We start from the raw sequence: 22173 nt of genomic DNA, 5'->3' as shown, positions 1-22173 counted from the left end.
TAATATAGAAATCTTGCTAAGCTGCCTGAATCAGTGGCAGCAGGAAGAAAATTAATTTATATTCTCACTGTAACCACTTCAATCTAGTCACAGTACCTGTACCACAGTAACTGCACCAGTAAGGCAGCTTAACAGGATTTTACTTGGTGATTAACGCTATATCTATAGACTAATAGCTTTTCTGGACATGGCAGGTTCCCTTTAAATTACTTATTTTAAGGAAACGTGTCAAAGCATAGGTCATCATTATTGTAAGCCAGAACAACCCCTTTATCAATATGGTAATTTATAGCATTCTAATTAATTTACAGTATATAGCTTCCTTCATCACATGGCATTTACTGGTCAGCAAATTATTCTAATTAGTATTAAATCCATTTATTAATATGTTATATTGAAGCCTAAGATATTAGTACATTGTCCCTGATTCATCATTGCCTTTTTGTCTAATTTGTCTAATTTTTTTTCGTTTGCACCCAGTGCGTTATTCTTTTTACACCTTTTTTGAAGTCTATTTTATATGTGCCCAACTTATTTTTTCTGCTTGGCGGGCAGAGTTTAGTGATTGCAGATGTTTTGGTTTGATTCCTCAATTGCAACTGTTAAGAAATATTTGCTACATTTCTCACAACATTACTCTGGTTCGCCCTGGTGTATTTTTGAGTACTCCTAATGTTTTGCAATTTGTGCAACTTTTGGCAATAAAAGTCACAAAAAATATATTTTTAACACAGGAAGAAAGCTAATTTTTTAATTTGCGCCATATTAATGAATTGCTCGTGTCATTTTCATGAATTTGGAACCAAAAAACAGCAACTAATACCACAAGACAAAAAAGGAAAGTGACTTAAATAAAAATGTAAATGATGAATTGAGGCCATAGAGTTTTCCTATTTTTCTATTTTCATCTAATGAATTACTTTTATGAGGCCCAAAGAAGAATGAACAACTACTGTATAGCAATCATCCAAATAGGAACACATAGATCTGGGAAACCTTGTTGTCTTTCTTCTGCAATAATTGACATTCCACTCTTCTCAATGATGTTTCTTAATATATGAATGTCTCTGATCACGCTGCTGTCAATGGGATCAAGCCTGCATCCTTCCCTTGCTACATTATCTTTCAAAACAATAATTCCATTGTCTTTTAAAGCGTTTTTGCAATGTAGCAGAAACACTAGTAGATCCTTGTCTGTCAGGTAACCTTAAAAAAATGAGAGAAAAAAAACAAAAGCAAAATGTTGAGAGTAATTAAACAGAAGATCTCTAATAAAGACAATACTATTTAAACTGTTGACAGTGGTTATCCCACAGTTCACTGTAAAATACTATATGGTATCAGAGGACTTGGTTATCCTGGTTACATGTAAGATAAGAGGGAACCCCCAAGTTACTTGGTCAATCCCTTCTTAAATGCCCATGTCACCAAAGTAAAATAAGAAAAGCTTATACTAGCTTCCCACATTGCTGGTATTCTACTAATGTCAGCACTCACAAGAAATTATCATGTGAGCACTCCAGTCTGTTAGTGACTTCTAATGAGATGCAGTTCTCACACTTCCCTCGGACATTTGAGTTTTGTCTGAAGGAAGTGTGAGTGGATTAGAACATTAAGGGTATGTGCACATGTCCGGAATGCATGCAGAATTTTCCTGAGATAAACCTGAGGTTTTCTGCAGGAATTCTTCATGCGTTTTTTTTTGGCGATTTTTGCGCGGTTTGACGCTTTTTTTTGCGGATTTTATGCGTTTTTTTGTGTTTTTTCCCTGACACTCCAAAACAATGGGAAATCCGCAAAAAATCTGCAAAAATAATGAGCATGATGCTTCTTTTCCCGCAATGCGTTTTCTTTGCGGAAAAAAAACGCATCGTGCAACAAAAAATGCGGAATGCATTCTAAATGATAGGATGCATATCTATGCATTTTTTATGCATTTTTATCGTGAAAAAACGTGCAAAAAACGTGAAAATTCCTGAACGTGTGCACATACCCTTATATGAAAGGAACAGGGAATGGGATGGGATGGTCAGCTCAACGTTTGAAACCTCTTTGGAGATGTAGAATCCATACATGGAGCCGCACCGATTCTGGGCATGTGGAGATTCTCCTTTCTTAGGCCGGCATCACACTCAGCGTATGTAAATGCGGTCCGTTTTTTACAGCCGTAATACGCAGAAAAGTCCCCAAAATAGTGATCCGTATGTCATCGGTAGGCAGGGTGTGTCAGTGTATTTTGCGCATGGCATCCTCCGTATGTAATCCGTATGGCATCCGTACTGCGATATTTTCTTGCAGGCTTGCAAAACCGACATCTAATGCATTTATGTGCTCAAATGTTCGTTAAAACATATATACAGTATATACAGTTATATGAAAAAGTTTGGGCACCCCTATTAATCTTAAGCTTAATGTTTTATAAAAATTGTTTTTTTTGCAACAGGTATTTCAGTTTCATATATCTAACCCCTTCATGACCCAGCCTATTTTGGCCTTAATGACCTTGCCGTTTTTTGCAATTCTGACCAGTGTCCCTTTATGAGGTAATAACTCAGGAACGCTTCAACGGATCCTAGCGATTCTGAGATTGTTTTTTCGTGACATATTGGGCTTCATGTTAGTGGTAAATTTAGGTCGATAATTTCTGAGTTTATTTGTGAAAAAAACGGAAATTTGGCGAAAATTTTGAAAATTTCACAATTTTCACATTTTGAATTTTTATTCTGTTAAACCAGAGTTATGTGACACAAAATAGTTAATAAATAACGTTTCCCACATGTCTACTTTACATCAGCACAATTTTGGAAACAATTTTTTTTTTTGCTAGGAAGTTATAAGGGTTAAAATTTGACCAGTGATTTCTCATTTTTACAACAAAATTTACAAAACCATTTTTTTTAGGGACCACCTCACATTTGAAGTCATTTTGAGGGTTCTATATGGCTGAAAATACCCAAAAGTGACACCATTCTAAAAACTGCACCCCTCAAGGTGCTCAAAACCACATTCAAGAAGTTTATTAACCCTTCAGGTGTTTCACAGCAGCAGAAGCAACATGGAAGGAAAAAATGAACATTTAACTTTTTAGTCACAAAAATGATCTTTTAGCAACAATTTTTTTATTTTCCCAAGGGTAAAAGGAGAAACTGGACCACGGACGTTGTTATACAATTTGTCCTGAGTACGCTGATACCTCATATGTGGGGGTAAACCACTGTTTGGGCGCACGGCAGGGCTCAGAAGGGAAGGAGCGCCATTTGACTTTTTGAATGAAAAATTGGCTCCAATCTTTAGCGGACACCATGTCGCGTTTGGAGAGCCCCTGTGTGCCTAAACATTGGAGATCCCCTACAAGTGACCCCATTTTGGAAACTAGACCCCCCAAGGAACTTATCTAGATGCATAGTGAGCACTTATAACCCCCAGGTGCTTCACAGAAGTTTATAATGCAGAGCCGTGAAAATAAAAAATAATTTTTCTTGCCTCAAAAATGATTTTTAGCCCAGAATTTTTTATTTTCCCAAGGGTAATAGGAGAAATTGGACCCCAAATGTTGTTTTCCAGTTTGTCCTGAGTACGATGATACCCCATATGTGGGGGTAAACCACTGTTTGGGCACACGGCAGGGCTCGGAAGGGAAGGCACGCCATTTGGCTTTTTGAATGGAAAATTAGCTCCAATCATTAGTGGACACCATGTCGCGTTTGGAGAGCCCCTGTGTGCCTAAACATTGGAGCTCCTGCACAAGTGACCCCATTTTGGAAACTAGACCTCCCAAGGAACTAATCTAGATGTGTGGTGAGCACTTTGAACCCCCAAGTGCTTCACAGAAGTTTATAACGCAGAGCCATGAAAATAAAAAATATTTTTTCTTTTCTCAAAAATGATTTTTTAGCCCACAATTTTTTATTTTCCCAAGGGTAACAGGAGAAATTGGACCCCAAAAGTTGTTGTCCAGTTTCTCCTGAGTACGCTGATACCCCATATGTGGGGGTAAACCACTGTTTTGGCACACGTCGGGGTTCGGAAGGGAAGTAGTGACGTTTTGAAATGCAGACTTTGATGGAATGCTCTGCGGGCCTCAGGTTGCTTTTGCAGAGCCCCTGATGTGCCTAAATAGTAGGAACTCCCCACAAGTGACTCCATTTTGGAAACTAGACCCCCAAGGGAACTTATCTAGATGTGTGGTGAGCACTTTGAACCCCCAAGTGCTTCACAGAAGTTTATAACGCAGAGCCGTGAAAATAATAAATGTGTTTCCTTTCCTCAAAAATATTTTTTTAGCCCAGAATTTTTTATTTTTGCAAGAGTAACAGGAGAAATTGGACCCAGAAGTTGTTGTCCAGTTTCTCCTGAGTATGCTGATACCCCATATATGGGGGTAAACCACTGTTTGGGCACATGCCAGGGCTCGGAAGGGAAGTAGTGACATTTTGGAATGCAGACTTTGATGGAATGGTCTGCAGGCATCATGTTACGTTTGCAGAGCCCCTGATATGCCTAAACAGTAGAAACCCCCCACAAGTGACCCCATTTTGGAAACTAGACCCCCCAAGGAACTTATCTAGATGTGTGGTGAGCACGTTCAACCCCCAAGTGCTTCACAGAAGTTTACAACGCAGAGCCGTGAAAATAAAAAATCATTTTTCTTTCCTCAAAAAAGATGTTTTAGCAAGCAATTTTTTATTTTCACAAGAGTAACAGGAGAAATTGGACCCCAATATTTGTTGCTCAGTTTGTTGTGAGTACGCTGATACCCCATATGTGGGGGTAAACCACTGTTTGGGCACACGTCAGGGCTCGGAAGGGAAGTAGTGACATCTGAAATGCAGACTTTGATGGAATGGTCTGCGGGCGTCACATTGCATTTGCAGAGCCCCTGATGTGCCTAAACAGTAGAAACACCCCACAAGTGACCCCATTTTGGAAACTAGACCCCCCAAGGAACTTATCTAGATGTGTGATGAGCACGTTCAACCCCCAAGTGCTTCACAGAAGTTTACAACGCAGAGCCGTGAAAATAAAAAATCATTTTTCTTTCCTCAAAAAAGATGTTTTAGCAAGCAATTTTTTATTTTCACAAGGGTAACAGGAGAAACTGGGCCCCAATATTTGTTGCCCAGTTTGTTGTGAGTGTGCTGGTACCCCATATGTGGGGGTAAACCACTGTTTGGGCACACATCAGGGCTCGGAAGGGAAGTAGTGACATTTGAAATGCAGACTTTGATGGAATGGTCTGCGGGCATCACGTTGCATTTGCAGAGCCCCTGATGTGCCTAAACAGTAGAAACACCCCACAAGTGACCGCATTTTGGAAACTAGACCCCCGAAGTAACTTATCTAGATGTGTCGTGAGCACTTTCAACCCCCAAGTGCTTCACAGAAGTTTATAACGCAGAGCCGTGAAAATAAAAAATAATTGTTCTTTCCTCAAAAATTATGTTTTAGCAAGTAATTTTTTATTTTTGCAAGGGTAACAGGAGAAATTGGACCCCAACAGTTGTTGCCCAGTTTGTCCTGAATACGCTGGTACCCCAAATGTGGGGGTAAACCACTGTTTGGGCGCACGTCGGGGCTTGGAAGGGAGGGAGCACCATTTTACTTTTTGAACGCAAGATTGGCTGGAATCAATGGTGGCGCCATGTTGCGTTTGGAGACCCCTGATGTGCCTAAACAGTGGAAACCCCTCAATTCTAACTTCAACACTAACCCCAACACACCCCTAATCCTAATCCCAACTGTAGCCATAACCCTAATCACAACCCTAACCCCAACACACCCCTGACCACAACCCTAACCTCAACACACCCGTAACCCTAATTCCAACCCTAATCCTAACCCTAATCCCAACCCTAACCCTAATCCCAACCCTAACCACAACTGTAACCCCAATGCACCCCTAACCCTATCCGTAACCCTAACCACAAGCCTAATCTTAACCCTATTTCCAACCCTAGCCCTAATTCCAACCCTAACTCTAATTCCAACCCTAACCCTAAGGCTATGTGCCCACGTTGCGGATTCGTGTGAGATTTTTCCGCACGATTTTTGAAAAATCTGCAGGTAAAAGGCACTGCGTTTTACCTGCGGATTTACAGCAGATTTCCAGTGTTTTTTTGTGCGGATTTCACCTGCGGATTCCTATTGAGGAACAGGTGTAAAACGCTGCGGAATCCGCACAAAGAATTGACATGCTGCGGAAAATACAACGCAGCGTTTCTGCACGGAATTTTCCGCACCATGGGCACAGCGGATTTAGTTTTCCATAGGTGTACATGGTACTGTACACCTGATGGAAAACTGCTACGAATTTGCAGCGGCCAATCCGCTGCGGATCCGCGGCCAATCCGCTGCGGATCCACGTCCAATCCGCTGCAGATCCTCGGCCAATCCGCTGCGGATCCGCGGCCAATCCGCTGTGGATCCGCAGCCAAATCCGCACTATGTGCACATGCCATAACCCTAACCCTACCCCTAACCTTAACCCTACCCGTAACCCTAACCCTACCCCCAACCCTAACCCTACCCCTAGTTCTAACCCTAGTTCTAACCCTAACCCTAGTGGAAAAAGAAAAAAAAATATTTTCTTTATTTTATTATTGTCCCTACCTATGGGGGTGATAAAGGGGGGGTTTATTTATTATTTTTTTTATTTTGATCGCTGTGATAGAACCTACCACAGCGATCAAAATGTACTTTGTAATGAATCTGCCGGCCGGCAGATTCGGCGGGCGCACTGAGCATGCGCCCGCCATTTTGGAAGATGGCGGCGCCCATGGAGGAGGCGGACGGGCACCGGGAGCCTCGGTAAGTATAAGGGGGGGGAGATCGGGGCACGGGGGGGGGTGACATAGGAGCACGGGGGGAGCGGACAGGAGGACGGGGGAGCGGAGCACAGGACGGAGGGGACTACGGGACAGATCGGTGGCTTGGGGGGGCGATCGGTGGGGTGTGGGGGGGTCACTTTAGTATTTCCAGCCATGGCCGATGATATTGCAGCATCGGCCACGGCTGGATTGTAATATTTCACCAGTTTTTTAGGTGAAATATTACAAATCGCTCTGATTGGCAGTTTCACATTCAACAGCCAATCAGAGCGATCGTAGCCACGGGGGGGTGAAGCCAGCCCCCCCTGGGCTGAAGTACCACTCCCCCTGTCCCTGCAGATCGGGTGAAATCGGAGTTAACCCTTTCACCCGCTCTGCAGCGACGCGATCATTCCATGACGCCACATAGGCGTCATGGGTCGGATTGGCACGGGTTTTCATGACGCCTACGTGGCGTCATGGATCGGGAAGGGGCTAATAACTATTGGACACAGTAATGTTTCTGCCTTGAAATGAGGTTTATTGTACTTACAGAAAATGTGCAATCTGCATTTAAACAAAATTTGACAGGTTCATAAGTATGGGCACCCTTATCATTTTCTTGTTTTAAATACTCCTACCTACTTTTTACTGACTTACTAAAGCACTTTTTTTGGTTTTGTAACCTCATTGAGCTTTGAACTTCATAGCCAGGTGTATGCAGTCATGAGAAAAGCTACTTAAAGTGGCCACTTGCAAGTTGTTCTCCTGTTTGAATCTCCTCTGAAGAGTGGCATCATGGGCTCCTCAATACAACTGTCAAATGATCTGAAAACAAAGATTATTCAACATAGTTGTTCAGGGGAAGGATACAAAAAGCTGTCTCAGAGATTTAACCTGTCAATTTCCACTGTGAGGAACATAGTAAAGAAATGGAAGAACACAGGTACAGTTCTTGTTAAGGCCAGAAGTGGCAGGCCAAGAAAAACATCAGAAAGGCAGAGAAGAAGAATGGTGAGATCAGTCAAGGACAATCCTCAGACCACCTCCAGAGAGCTGCAGCATCAACTTGCTGCAGATGGTGTCACTGTGCATCGGTCAACTATACAACGCACTTTGCACAAGGAGAAGCTGTATGGGAGAGTGATGCCAAAGAAGCCGTTTCTGCAAGCACGCCACAAGCAGAGTCGGCTGAGGTATGCAAAAGCACATTTGGAGAAGCCAATTTCTTTTTGGAAGAAGGTCCTGTGGACTGATGAAACCAAGATTGATTTGTTTGGTCATACAAAAAGGCGTTATGCATGGTGGCAAAAAAACACAGCATTCCAAGAAAAACACTTGCTACCCACAGTAAAATTTGGTCGAGGTTCCATCATGCTTTGGGGCTGTGTGGCCAATGTCGGCACCGGGAATCTTGTTAAAGTTGAGGGACACATGGATTCCTCTCAGTATCAGTAGATTCTTGACAATAATGTTAATGAATCAGTGACAAAGTTGAAGTTACGCAGGGGATGGATCTTTCAGCAAGACAATGATTCAAAACACTGCTCCAAATCTACTCAGGCATTCATGCAGAGGAACAATTATGCTGTTCTGGAATGGCCATCCCAGTCCCCAGACCTGAATATCATTGAACATCTGTGTGATCATTTGAAGAGAGCTGTCCATGCTCGGCGACTATCAAACTTAACTGAACTGGAATTGTTTTGTAAAGAGGAATGGTCAAAAATACCTTCATCCAGGAACTCATTAAAAGCTACAGGAAGCGACTAGATGCTGTTATTTTTGCAAAAGGAGGATCTACTAAATATCAATGTCACTTTTCTGGTGAGGTGCCCATACTTATGCACCTGTCAAATTTTGTTTGAATGCAGATTGCACATTTTCTGTTAGTACAATAAACCTCATTTCAAGGCAGAAACATTACTGTGTCCAACAGTTATTAGATATATGAAACTGAAATAGATGTTGCAAAAAAAACAATTTTTATAAAACATTAAGTTTAAGATTAATGGGGGTGCCCAAACTTTTTCATATAACTGTATATATATATATATATATATATATATATATATATATATATATATATACCGTATATACTCGAGTATAAGCCGAGATTTTCAGCCCAAATTTTTGGGCTGAAAGTGCCCCTCTCGGCTTATACTCGAGTCACGGTCGGCGGTGGGGTCGGCAGGTGAGGGGGAGAGAGCGTGTCATATACTCATCTAGTCCCGGCGCTCCCCCTGCCTTTCCCACGGTCTTCGGTGCCGCAGCTCGTCCCCTGTTCAGCGGTCACATGGTACCGCTCATTAGAGAAATGAATATGGACTCCACTCCCATAGGGGTGGAGCCGCAAATTCATTCATCTAATCAGCGGTAACGGTGACTGCTGACAGAGGAAGAGGCTGCGGCACCCAGAGACCAGCTGTCCGGGAGAAGGAGCCAGGGACGCCGGGAGCAGGTAAGTATCTCATAGTTACCTGTCCACGTTCCACATGGCGGGCGCCGCTCTGTCTTCGCGTCCTCTTGTTCTGACTGTTCAGGTCAGAGGGCGTGATGACGCATATAGTGTGCGCGCCGCCCTCTGCCTGAACAGTCAGTGCAGAGAGACGCTGGGACACTGAGGAGCTGCAAGCAAGAGAGGTGAGTATGTGTTTTTTTTTTTATTGCAGTAGCAGCAGCATTATATATTGCACAGATTTATGGGGCAACGGTGCAGAGCATTATATATATGGCACAGCTTTATGTGGAGCATCTATGGGGCCATAATCAAAGGTGCAGAGCATTGTATATGGCACAGCTATCTATGGGGCCATAATCAAAGGTGCAGAGCATTGTATATGGCACAGCTATCTATGGGGCCATAATCAAAGGTGCAGAGCATTGTATATGGCACAGCTTTCTATGGAGCATCTATGGGGCCATAATCAAAGGTGCAGAGCATTGTATATGGCACAGCTTTCTATAGGGCCATAATCAAAGGTGCAGAGCATTTTATATGGCACAGCTTTCTATGGAGCATCTATGGGGCCATAATCAAAGGTGCAGAGCATTGTATATGGCACAACGTTCTATGGAGCATCTATGGGGCCATAATCAAAGGTGCAGAGCATTGTATATGGCACAGCTTTCTATGGGGCCATAATCAAAGGTGCAGAGCATTTTATATGGCACAGCTTTCTATGGAGCATCTATGGGGCCATAATCAAAGGTGCAGAGCATTGTATATGGCACAGCTTTCTATGGAGCATCTATGGGGCCATAATCAAAGGTGCAGAGCATTGTATATGGCACAGCTTTCTATGGAGAATCTATGGGGCCACAATGAACTGTGCAGAACATTATATATGGGGCAGCTTTATGTGGAGCGTCTATGGGGCTATACTGAATGGTGCAGAGCATTATATATGGCACAGCTTTATGTGGAGCATCTATGGGGCCATAATGAACAGTGCAGAGCATTATATGTGGCACAGCTTTATGTGGAGCATCTATGGGGCCATAATGAACAGTATGGAGCATCTATTTTTAATTTTGAAATAGCTGCTGCATTTTCCACCCTAGGCTTATACTAGAGTCAATAAGATTTCCCAGTTTTTTGTGGCAAAATTAGGGGGGGTCGGCTTATACTCGGGTCGGCTCATACTCGAGTATATACGGTATATGTCATTGAGACACATGTATATATATATATATATATATATATATATATATATATATTCTGTATTTATATTTACTTCAGCGCGATATATGTGAAAAGCCGGTAATTCAATTGCCGACTTTTCATTTCTCCTTCCCAAACCGACATGATATGAGACATGGTTTACATACAGTAAACCATCTCTCATTCCTTTTTTTTTTTTGCATATCCCACACTACTAATGTTAGTAGTGTGTATGTGCAAAATTTGGCCGCTGTAGCTGCTAAAATAAAGGGTTAAATGGTGGATAAAATTGGCCCTTCAGATGGATTTACATCGTGATGTAAAAGGTATGGAATATTGTTGTTTGTTTTTTTAACTTTGTTTCAGGATGATGGTCTTCAGGTGGATTAAGAGTCTAATAAAATATTACAACAACCTGTGTCTTTTTTTTCATTAAAATACTTTGTAATAATGTGTGTGTGTTTTATTAACCATTTCGTACTATTGGATTAATAATGGATAGGTGTAATAATTGACGCCTCTCCATTATTAATCTGGCTTAATGTCACCTTACAATAGCAAGGTGACATTATCCCTTCATTACCCCATATCCCACCGCTACACGGGAATGGGAAGAGAGAGGCCAAGTGCCAGAATAGGCGCATCTTCCAGATGTGACTTTTCTGGGGTGGCTGGGGGCAGATGTTTGTAGCCAGGGGGGGCCAATAACCATGGACCCTCTCTAGGCTATTAATATCTGTCCTCAGTCACTGGCTTTACCACTCTGGCGGAGAAAATTGCGCGGGAGCCCACGCCAATTTTTTCCACGATTTAACCCTTTATTTTACAAGCTACAGTGCCCAAATTTTGCACATACACACTACTAACATTAGTAGTGTGGAATATGCAATAAAAAAAGGGATATGAGATGGTTTACTGTATGTAAACCATGTCTCATATCATGTCGGGTTTGGGAAGGAGAAATGAAAAGCCGGCAATTGAATTACCAGTTTTTCTATAGAACACTGCTGCGTATTTCTCGCAAGTCACACTGCTGGTCCGTGTGTAATCCGTATTTCTCTCGCCCCCATAGACTTTCATTGGCGTTTTTTTTTTGCGCAGTACGGTGACAAACGCAGCATGCTGCGATTTTGTACGGCCGTACAAGACCGTATAATACGGATCAGTAAAATACGGCTTATAGGAGCTGGGACATAGGGAATCATTGGGCCGTGTGTTATGCGTATTTTACGGGTGTATTTACTGCGCTCATACATCCGTAAAACTTGCCAGTGTGACGCCGGCCTTACACTATGTTCCAAATTATAATGCAAATGACATTTTTCTCTGATTTTCCTAAATGGTTGGTGCAAATGACAGTCAGTCTAATAAAAGTAATCACCCGTTAGAGTATACATCGAATTTTATTGAATAAACCTCCCAATGATAACAGTATAATCTCCAAAATGAATAAAAACTTAAAATGCACTGTTCCAAATTATTAGGCACAGTAGAATTTCGAAACATTTGATATGTTTTAAAGAACTGAAAATGCTCATTTGTGGAATTTGCAGCATTAGGAGGTTACATTCACTGAACAAAAAGCTATTTAACTCCAAAACATCCTAACAGGCCAAGTTACATGTTACCATAGGAACCCTTCTTTCATATCACCTTCACAATTCCTGCATCCATTGAGTTTCTGCTTGTATTTCTTTGCATGAAGTCAGAATAGCCTCCCAGAGCTGCTGTTTTGATGTGAACTGCCTCCCACCCTCATAGATCTTTTGCTTGATGATACTCCAAAGGTTCTCTATGGGGTTGAGGTCAGGGGAAGATGGTGGCCACACCATGAGTTTATCTCCTTTTATGCCCATAGCAGCCAATGACTCAGAGGTTTTCTTTGCAGCATGAGATGGCGCATTGTCATGCATGAAGATGATTTTGCTCCTGAAGGCACGTTTCTGCTTTTTATACCATGGGGGAAAGTTGTCAGTCAGAAACTCTATATACTTTGCAGAGGTCATTTTCACACCTTCAGGAACCTTAAAGGGCCCTACCAGCTGTTTCTCCATGATCCCGCCCCAAAACATGACCCCTCCACCTTGTTGTTGCAGCCTTGTTGGGACACGGTGGCCATACACCAACCATCCACTACTCCATCCATCAGGACCATCCAGGGTTGCTCAACGCTTATTAGTAAACAAGAATATTTGGAAATTAGTCTTCATGTATGTGTGGGCCCAATGCAACCATTTCTGCTTGTGAAGACTGTTTAAGGGTGGCCGAATAGTAGGTTTATGCATCTCAGCAAGCCTTTGAAGGAGCCTACACCTTGAGGTTCGAGGGACTCCAGAGGCACCAGCAGCTTCAAATATCTTTTTGCTGCTTTGTAATGGCTTTTTAGCAGCTGCTCTCTTAATCCAATGAACTTGCCTGGCAGAAATCTTCCTCATTATGCCTTTATCAGCACAAACACATCTGTGCTCAGATAGAGCCACAAATCTCTTAACAGTATGATGATCACGCTTAAGTTTTCAGGAAATTTCTAATGTTTTCATCCCTTCACCAAGGCATTGCACTGTTTGATGCTTTTCAGCAGCAGAGAGATCCTTTTTCTTTCCCATGTTACTTGAAAACTATGACCTGCTTAATAATGTGGAACATCATTTTTAAGTAGTTTTCCTTTAATTAGAATCACCTGGAAGACTAATTATCCCATGTGTTTAAGATTGATTTCAGTGATCCATTGAGCCCTGAGACACAATACCATCCACGAGTTTATTTGAAAAACAAAACAATTAAATCTTTATCACACGTAAATCCAATTTGCATAATAATTTGGAACACAGTGTATATTGCTTTCTGCAGAGTGGTGAAATAAATCTTCAGGTTTATTGGAAACACATTGAAAAGGCATGTTGTGAACACACAGAAGAATCCCAGAGAATTGCAGACCGACGTGTTTCAGCTGTGAGGTCTTAATTATGATCTACGTAAAAAATCAACCATGGGGGTTTAAATACATTTCTCTAGTCAGACAGGTGTATTTCATTCAGATAGTTACAACTAGATGGGAGGGGAAACGTAACCAATACCTATAGTCCCTTCTGCACATAGAAAAAAAATAACATATAAACATATTAAAAACAATGCAAATATGGAGAAATTAGAAAAAAACACACAATATTGACATTAGCTATATTGAAGTACCAGATCTTGTGTTAGGAGTAGTGTTGAGCGATACCGTCCGATACTTGAAAGTATCGGTATCGGAAAGTATCGGCCGATACCGGCAAAGTATCGGATCTAATCCGATACCGATACCCGATACCAATACAAGTCAATGGGACTCAAGTATCGGACGGTATCCCTGATGGTTCCCAGGGTCTGAAGGAGAGGAAACTCTCCTTCAGGCCCTGGGATCCATATTAATGTGTAAAAGAAAGAATTAAAATAAAAAATATTGCTATACTCACGTCTCCGACGCAGCCTGGACCTCACCGAGGGAACCGGCAGCGTTCTTTGCTTAAAATGCGCGCTTTTACTTCCTTCCATGACGTCACGGCTTGTGATTGGTCGCGTGCCGCCCATGTGGCCGCGACGCGACCAATCACAGCAAGCTGTGACATAATTTTCAGGTCCTCAATGCCTAATTCTAGGCATTCAGAAATTTAAAATTACGTTCCGGCTTGTGATTGGTTGCGTCGCGGTCACATGGGCGAGGCGACCAATCACAAGCCGTGACGTCACGGGAGGCAGGAGACGCGCGCATTTTTAAAAGTACGTCACGGCTTGTGATTGGTTGCGTGCCGCCCATGTGACCGCGACGCGACCAATCACAGCAAGCCGTGACGTAATTTCAGGTCCTGATGCCTATTTCTGCATTGAGGACCTGAAATTACGTCACGGCTTGCTGTGATTGGTCGCGCCGCGGTCACATGGGCGGCACGCAACCAATCACAAGCCGTGACGTACTTTTAAAAATGCGCGCGTCTCCTGCCTCCCGTGACGTCACGGCTTGTGATTGGTCGCGTCGCCCATGTGACCGCGACGCGACCAATCACAAGCCGGAACGTAATTTTAAATTCCTGAATGCCTAGAATTAGGCATTGAGGACCTGAAAATTACCTCACGGCTTGCTGTGATTGGTCGCGTCGCGGCCACATGGGCGGCAAGCGACCAATCACAAGCCGTGACATCACGGGAGGAAGTAAAAGCGCGCATTTTAAGCAAAGAACGCTGCCGGTTCCCTCGGTGAGGTCCAGGCTGCGTCGGAGAGGTGAGTATAGCAATATTTATAGTGCTTTGGAACAAAGCACTATACTGTTATTCCATCGTAGATAACTTCTTCTTATTATAGTGCTTTGGAACAAAGCACTATATTGTAATCCGATCGTGGATAACTTCTTATTCTTATTATAGTGCTTTGGAACAAAGCACTATACTGTTATTCCATCGTGGATAACTTCTTCTTATTCTTATTATTATAGTGCTTTGGAACAAAGCACTATACTGTTATTCCATCGTGGATAACTTCTTCTTATTATAGTGCTTTGGAACAAAGCACTATACTGTTATTCCACCGTGGTAAACTTCTTATTATAGTGCTTTGGAACAAAGCACTATACTGTTATTCCACCGTGGTAAACTTCTTATTATAGTGCTTTGGAACAAAGCACTATACTGTTATTCCACCGTGGTAAACTTCTTATTATAGTGCTTTGGAACAAAGCACTATACTGTTATTCCACCGTGGATAACTTCTTCTTCTTCTTCTTCTTATTCTTATTATTATTCAGTCCGCACGTAATGCGGCCCGAACCGCTTCACTCACAGACTCCAGTGAGGTGTCATTTCGAAGCCAGCGTCCCCAAGAGGTGTGCTAAGTATTTTTCGTGTCGATCGGATTTGTAGTTTTGGCGCAATTTGCGTTTGAAAATGTTTTTTCCCCTCATTGTAATGCTTTTCAATAGGGAAATTTTCACATAGATTATAATGGCCGGGTTTCTGAGGCAATTTGAAATGTACCTGCCACCTGGCTGATTAGCTCATTGATATGCTCAGTCAGGCCCAGTTACTATGCCAACGCCTGCGAACTGTACATGACCCTAGCAGGACAGTTTTGGCAGATAATATCAGCTCTTAAAGTGATAGCACAGCACAATTTCAAAGCACTATCTATAGTCTTATTATAATTATTGCCCCGCTCACCAAATCGGACCCAGCCCGCCAAATCGGACCCAGAGTGGCACCGCCCGCCAAATCGGACCCAGAGTGGCGCCGCCCGCCAAATCGGACCCAGAGTGGCGCCGCCCGCCAAATCGGACCCAGAGTGGCGCCGCCCGCCAAATCGGACCCAGAGTGGCGCCGCCCGCCAAATCGGACCCAGAGTGGTGCCGTTCGGCCAAATCGGACCCAGAGTGGCGCCGCCCGCCAAATCGGACCCAGAGTGGCGCCGCCCGCCAAATCGAACCCAGAGTGGCGCCGCCCGCCAAATCGGACCCAGAGTGGCGCCGCCCGCCAAATCGGACCCAGAGTGGCGCCGCCCGCCAAATCGGACCCAGAGTGGCGCCGCCCGCCAAATCGGACCCAGAGTGGCGCCGCCCGCCAAATCGGACCCAGAGTGGCGCCGCCCGCCAAATCGGACCCAGAGTGGCGCCGCCCGCCAAATCGGACCCAGAGTGGCGCCGCCCGCCAAATCGGACCCAGAGTGGCGCCGCCCGCCAAATCGGACCCAGAGTGGCGCCGCCCGCCAAATCGGACCCAGAGTGGCGCCGCCCGCCAAATCGGACCCAGAGTGGCGCCGCCCGCCAAATCGGACCCAGAGTGACCCGGGCCGCCAAATCGGACCCAGAGTGGCGCCGCCCGCCAAATTGGACCCAGAGTGGCGCCGCCCGCCAAATTGGACCCAGAGTGGCGCCGCCCGCCAAATCGGACCCAGAGTGGCGCCGCCCGCCAAATCGGACCCAGAGTGGCGCCGCCCGCCAAATCGGACCCAGAGTGGCGCCGCCCGCCAAATCGGACCCAGAGTGGCGCCGCCCGCCAAATCGGACCCAGAGTGGCGCCGCCCGCCAAATCGGACCCAGAGTGACCCGGGCCGCCAAATCGGACTCAGAGTGGCGCCGCCCGCCAAATCGGACCCAGAGTGGCGCCGCCCGCCAAATCGGACCCAGAGTGGCGCCGCCCGCCAAATCGGACCCAGAGTGACCCGGGCCACCAAATCGGACCCAGAGTGACCCGGGCCACCAAATGGGACCCAGAGTGACCCGGCCCACCAAATGGGACCCAGAGTGACCCGGCCCACCAAATGGGACCCAGAGTGACCCGGCCCACCAAATGGGACCCAGAGTGACCCGGCCCACCAAATGGGACCCAGAGTGACCCGGCCCACCAAATGGGACCCAGAGTGACCCGGCCCACCAAATCGGACCCAGAGTGACCCGGCCCACCAAATCGGACCCAGAGTGACCCGGCCCACCAAATCGGACCCAGAGTGACCCGGCCCACCAAGCCTCAACCCTGAGGGGCTACAACTACCAAACCAGCGCCTGAGGGGCACCCAAGTGTGAAAGTCTTGCAGGGGCAGCCCGGGCACCATTCCAAAGCACTATCTGTAGTTCCTTCAGGAAATACCCATCTAGTTATAGTGCTTTGGAACAAAGCACTATACTGTTATTCCACCGTGGATAACTTCTTCTTCTTATTATTCTTATTCTTATTATAATTCAGTCCGCACGTAATGCGGCCCGAACCGCTTCACTCACAGACCCCAGTGAGGTGTCATTTCGAAGCCAGCGTCCCCAAGAGGTGTGCTAAGTATTTTTCGTGTCGATCGGATTTGTAGTTTTGGCGCAATTTGCGTTTGAAAATGTTTTTTCCCCTCATTGTAATGCTTTTCAATAGGGAAATTTTCCCATAGGTTATAATGGCCGGGTTTCTGAGGCAATTTGAAATGTACCTGCCACCTGGCTGATTAGCTCATTGATATGCTCAGTCAGGCCCAGTTACTATGCCAACGCCTGCGAACTGTACATGACCCTAGCAGGACAGTTTTGGCAGATAATATCAGCTCTTAAAGTGATAGCACAGCACAATTTCAAAGCACTATCTATAGTCTTATTATAATTATTGCCCCGCTCACCAAATCGGACCCAGCCCGCCAAATCGGACCCAGAGTGGCGCCGCCCGCCAAATCGGACCCAGAGTGGCGCCGCCCGCCAAATCGGACCCAGAGTGGCACCGCCCGCCAAATCGGACCCAGAGTGGCGCCCCCCGCCAAATCGGACCCAGAGTGGCGCCACCCGCCAAATCGGACCCAGAGTGGCGCCGCCCGCCAAATCGGACCCAGAGTGGCGCCGCCCGCCAAATCGGACCCAGAGTGGCGCCGCCCGCCAAATCGGACCCAGAGTGGCGCCGTTCGGCCAAATCGGACCCAGAGTGGCGCCGCCCGCCAAATCGGACCCAGAGTGGCGCCGCCCGCCAAATCGGACCCAGAGTGGTGCCGCCCGCCAAATCGGACCCAGAGTGGCGCCGCCCGCCAAATCGGACCCAGAGTGGCGCCGCCCGCCAAATCGGACCCAGAGTGGCGCCGCCTGCCAAATCGGACCCAGAGTGGCGCCGCCCGCCAAATCGGACCCAGAGTGGCGCCGCCCGCCAAATCGGACCCAGAGTGGCGCCGCCCGCCAAATCGGACCCAGAGTGGCGCCGTCCGCCAAATCGGACCCAGAGTGGCGCCGCCCGCCAAATCGGACCCAGAGTGGTGCCGCCCGCCAAATCGGACCCAGAGTGACCCGGGCCACCAAATCGGACGCAGAGTGACCCGGGCCACCAAATCGGACCCAGAGTGACCCGGGCCACCAAATCGGACCCAGAGTGACCCGGGCCACCAAATCGGACCCAGAGTGACCCGGGCCACCAAATCGGACCCAGAGTGACCCGGGCCACCAAATCGGACCCAGAGTGACCCGGGCCACCAAATCGGACCCAGAGTGACCCGGGCCACCAAATCGGACCCAGAGTGACCCGGGCCACCAAATCGGACCCAGAGTGACCCGGGCCACCAAATCGGACCCAGAGTGACCCGGGCCACCAAATCGGACCCAGAGTGACCCGGGCCACCAAATCGGACCCAGAGTGACCCGGGCCACCAAATCGGCCCCAGAGTGACCCGGGCCACCAAATCGGGCCCAGAGTGACCCGGGTTGACCAAATCGGGCCCAGAGTGACCCGGGCCACCAAATCGGGCCCAGAGTGACCCTGGCCACCAAATGGGACCCAGAGTGACCCGGCCCACCAAATGGGACCCAGAGTGACCCGGCCCACCAAATGGGACCCAGAGTGACCCGGCCCACCAAATGGGACCCAGAGTGACCCGGCCCACCAAATGGGACCCAGAGTGACCCGGCCCACCAAATGGGACCCAGAGTGACCCGGCCCACCAAATCGGACCCAGAGTGACCCAGGTTGACCAAATCGGGCCCAGAGTGACCCGGGCCACCAAATCAGGCTCAGAGTGACCCGGGCCACCAAATGGGACCCAGAGTGACCTGGGCCACCAAATGGGACCCAGAGTGACCCGGCCCACCAAATGGGACCCAGAGTGACCCGGCCCACCAAATGGGACCCAGAGTGACCCGGCCCACCAAATCGGACCCAGAGTGACCCGGCCCACCAAATCGGACCCAGAGTGACCCGGCCCACCAAATCGGACCCAGAGTGACCCGGCCAACCAAGCCTCAACCCTGAGGGGCTACAACTACCAAACCAGCGCCTGAGGGGCACCCAAGTGTGAAAGTCTTGCAGGGGCAGCCCGGGCACCATTCCAAAGCACTATCTGTAGTTCCTTCAGGAAATACCCATCTAGTTCTTATTATTATTATTCAGTCCGCACGTAATGCGGCCCGAACCGCTAAACTCACAGACTCCAGTGAGGTGTCATTTCGAAGCCAGCGTTCCTGAGAGGTGTGCTAAGTATTTTTCGTGTCGATCGGATTTGTAGTTTTGGCGCAATTTGCGTTTGAAAAAAGTGTCTCAATGCATTTCAATAGGGAAATTTTCCAATACGTTTATAATGGGCCTGATTTCTGAGGCAATTTCTAAAAATAACTGCCACCTGGCTGATTACCTCATTGATATGCGCAGTGAGACCCAGTTACTATGCCAACGCCTATAAACTCTACCAGCCCACCAGGTCACAAGTTTTGTCAGATAATATCAGCTCTTAAAGTGACAGTACAGCACAATTACAAAGCACTATCTGTAGTCTTATCATTATTGCCCCGCTCACCAAATCGGACCCAGCCCACCAAATCGGACCAGAGTGCCCCCGCTTGCCAAATCGGACCCAGAGTGCCCCCGCACGCCAAATCGGACCCAGAGTGGCGCCGCCCGTCAAGTCGGACCCAGAGTGGCGCCGCCCGCCAAATCGGACCCAGAGTGGCGCCGCCCGCCAAATCGGACCCAGAGTGGCGCCGCCCGCCAAATCGGACCCAGAGTGACCCGGCCCGCCAAATCGGACCCAGAGTGACCCGGCCCGCCAAATCGGACCCAGAGTGACCCGGCCCGCCAAATCGGACCCAGAGTGACCCGGCCCGCCAAATCGGACCCAGAGTGACCCGGCCCGCCAAATCGGACCAAGAGTGGCGCCGCCCGCCAAGTCAGACCCAGAGTGGCGCCGCCCGCCAATTCGGACCCAGAGTGGCGCCGCCCGCCAAGTCGGACCCAGAGTGGCGCCGCCCGCCAAGTCGGTCCCAGAGTGGCGCCGCCCGCCAAGTCGGACCCAGAGTGGCGCCGCCCGCCAAGTCGGACCCAGAGTGGCGCCGCCCGCCAAGTCGGACCCAGAGTGGCGCCGCCCGTCAAATCGGACCCAGAGTGGCGCCGCCTGTCAAATCGGACCCAGAGTGACCCGGGCCACCAAATCGGACCCAGAGTGACCCGGGCCACCAAATCGGACCCAGAGTGACCCGGGCCACCAAATCGGACCCAGAGTGACCCGGGCCACCAAATCGGACCCAGAGTGACCCGGGCCACCAAATCGGACCCAGAGTGACCCGGGCCACCAAATCGGACCCAGAGTGACCCGGGCCACCAAATCGGACCCAGAGTGACCCGGGCCACCAAATCGGACCCAGAGTGACCCGGGCCACCAAATCGGACCCAGAGTGACCCGGGCCACCAAATCGGACCCAGAGTGACCCGGGCCACCAAATCGGGCCCAGAGTGACCCGGGCCACCAAATCGGGCCCAGAGTGACCCGGGCCACCAAATCGGGCCCAGAGTGACCCGGGCCACCAAATCGGGCCCAGAGTGACCCGGGTTGACCAAATCGGGCCCAGAGTGACCCGGGCCACCAAATCAGGCCCAGAGTGACCCGGGCCACCAAATCGGACCTAGAGTGACCCGGCCCACCAAATCGGACCCAGAGTGACCCGGCCCACCAAATCGGACCCAGAGTGACCCAGGTTGACCAAATCGGGCCCAGAGTGACCCGGGCCACCAAATCAGGCTCAGAGTGACCCGGGCCACCAAATGGGACCCAGAGTGACCTGGGCCACCAAATGGGACCCAGAGTGACCCGGCCCACCAAATGGGACCCAGAGTGACCCGGCCCACCAAATGGGACCCAGAGTGACCCGGCCCACCAAATCGGACCCAGAGTGACCCGGCCCACCAAATCGGACCCAGAGTGACCCGGCCCACCAAATCGGACCCAGAGTGACCCGGCCAACCAAGCCTCAACCCTGAGGGGCTACAACTACCAAACCAGCGCCTGAGGGGCACCCAAGTGTGAAAGTCTTGCAGGGGCAGCCCGGGCACCATTCCAAAGCACTATCTGTAGTTCCTTCAGGAAATACCCATCTAGTTCTTATTATTATTATTATTCAGTCCGCACGTAATGCGGCCCGAACCGCTAAACTCACAGACTCCAGTGAGGTGTCATTTCGAAGCCAGCGTTCCTGAGAGGTGTGCTAAGTATTTTTTGTGTCGATCGGATTTGTAGTTTTGGCGCAATTTGCGTTTGAAAAAAGTGTCTCAATGCATTTCAATAGGGAAATTTTCCAATACGTTTATAATGGGCCTGATTTCTGAGGCAATTTCTAAAAATAACTGCCACCTGGCTGATTACCTCATTGATATGCGCAGTGAGACCCAGTTACTATGCCAACGCCTATAAACTCTACCAGCCCACCAGGTCACAAGTTTTGTCAGATAATATCAGCTCTTAAAGTGACAGTACAGCACAATTACAAAGCACTATCTGTAGTCTTATCATTATTGCCCCGCTCACCAAATCGGACCCAGCCCACCAAATCGGACCAGAGTGCCCCCGCTTGCCAAATCGGACCCAGAGTGCCCCCGCACGCCAAATCGGACCCAGAGTGGCGCCGCCCGTCAAGTCGGACCCAGAGTGGCGCCGCCCGCCAAATCGGACCCAGAGTGGCGCCGCCCGCCAAATCGGACCCAGAGTGGCGCCGCCCGCCAAATCGGACCCAGAGTGACCCGGCCCGCCAAATCGGACCCAGAGTGACCCGGCCCGCCAAATCGGACCCAGAGTGACCCGGCCCGCCAAATCGGACCCAGAGTGACCCGGCCCGCCAAATCGGACCCAGAGTGACCCGGCCCGCCAAATCGGACCAAGAGTGGCGCCGCCCGCCAAGTCAGACCCAGAGTGGCGCCGCCCGCCAATTCGGACCCAGAGTGGCGCCGCCCGCCAAGTCGGAC

The 22173-nt window shown here is 48.1% G+C and overlaps 1 protein-coding gene across 1 annotated transcript in view; it reads right to left on the bottom strand.

Moving 5' to 3' along the window:
- Window positions 1-300: 300 nt before the first annotated feature.
- The window catches only part of NTMT2 (N-terminal Xaa-Pro-Lys N-methyltransferase 2), a 738584-nt gene continuing 716711 nt past the window's right edge, over window positions 301-22173 (bottom strand). The window contains exon 4 of the mRNA XM_077276218.1: window positions 301-1206. Within this exon, the coding sequence (XP_077132333.1) occupies window positions 950-1206 (257 nt within the window). The 3' untranslated portion in view covers window positions 301-949. The remainder of the gene's footprint in view (window positions 1207-22173) is intronic.

Source organism: Ranitomeya variabilis, chromosome 8, assembly GCF_051348905.1.
Source record: "Ranitomeya variabilis isolate aRanVar5 chromosome 8, aRanVar5.hap1, whole genome shotgun sequence".
Lineage (NCBI taxonomy): Eukaryota > Metazoa > Chordata > Amphibia > Anura > Dendrobatidae > Ranitomeya > Ranitomeya variabilis.
Note: the sequence above shows the minus strand (reverse complement) of the source record. Positions and strands in the feature narration are given on the sequence as shown.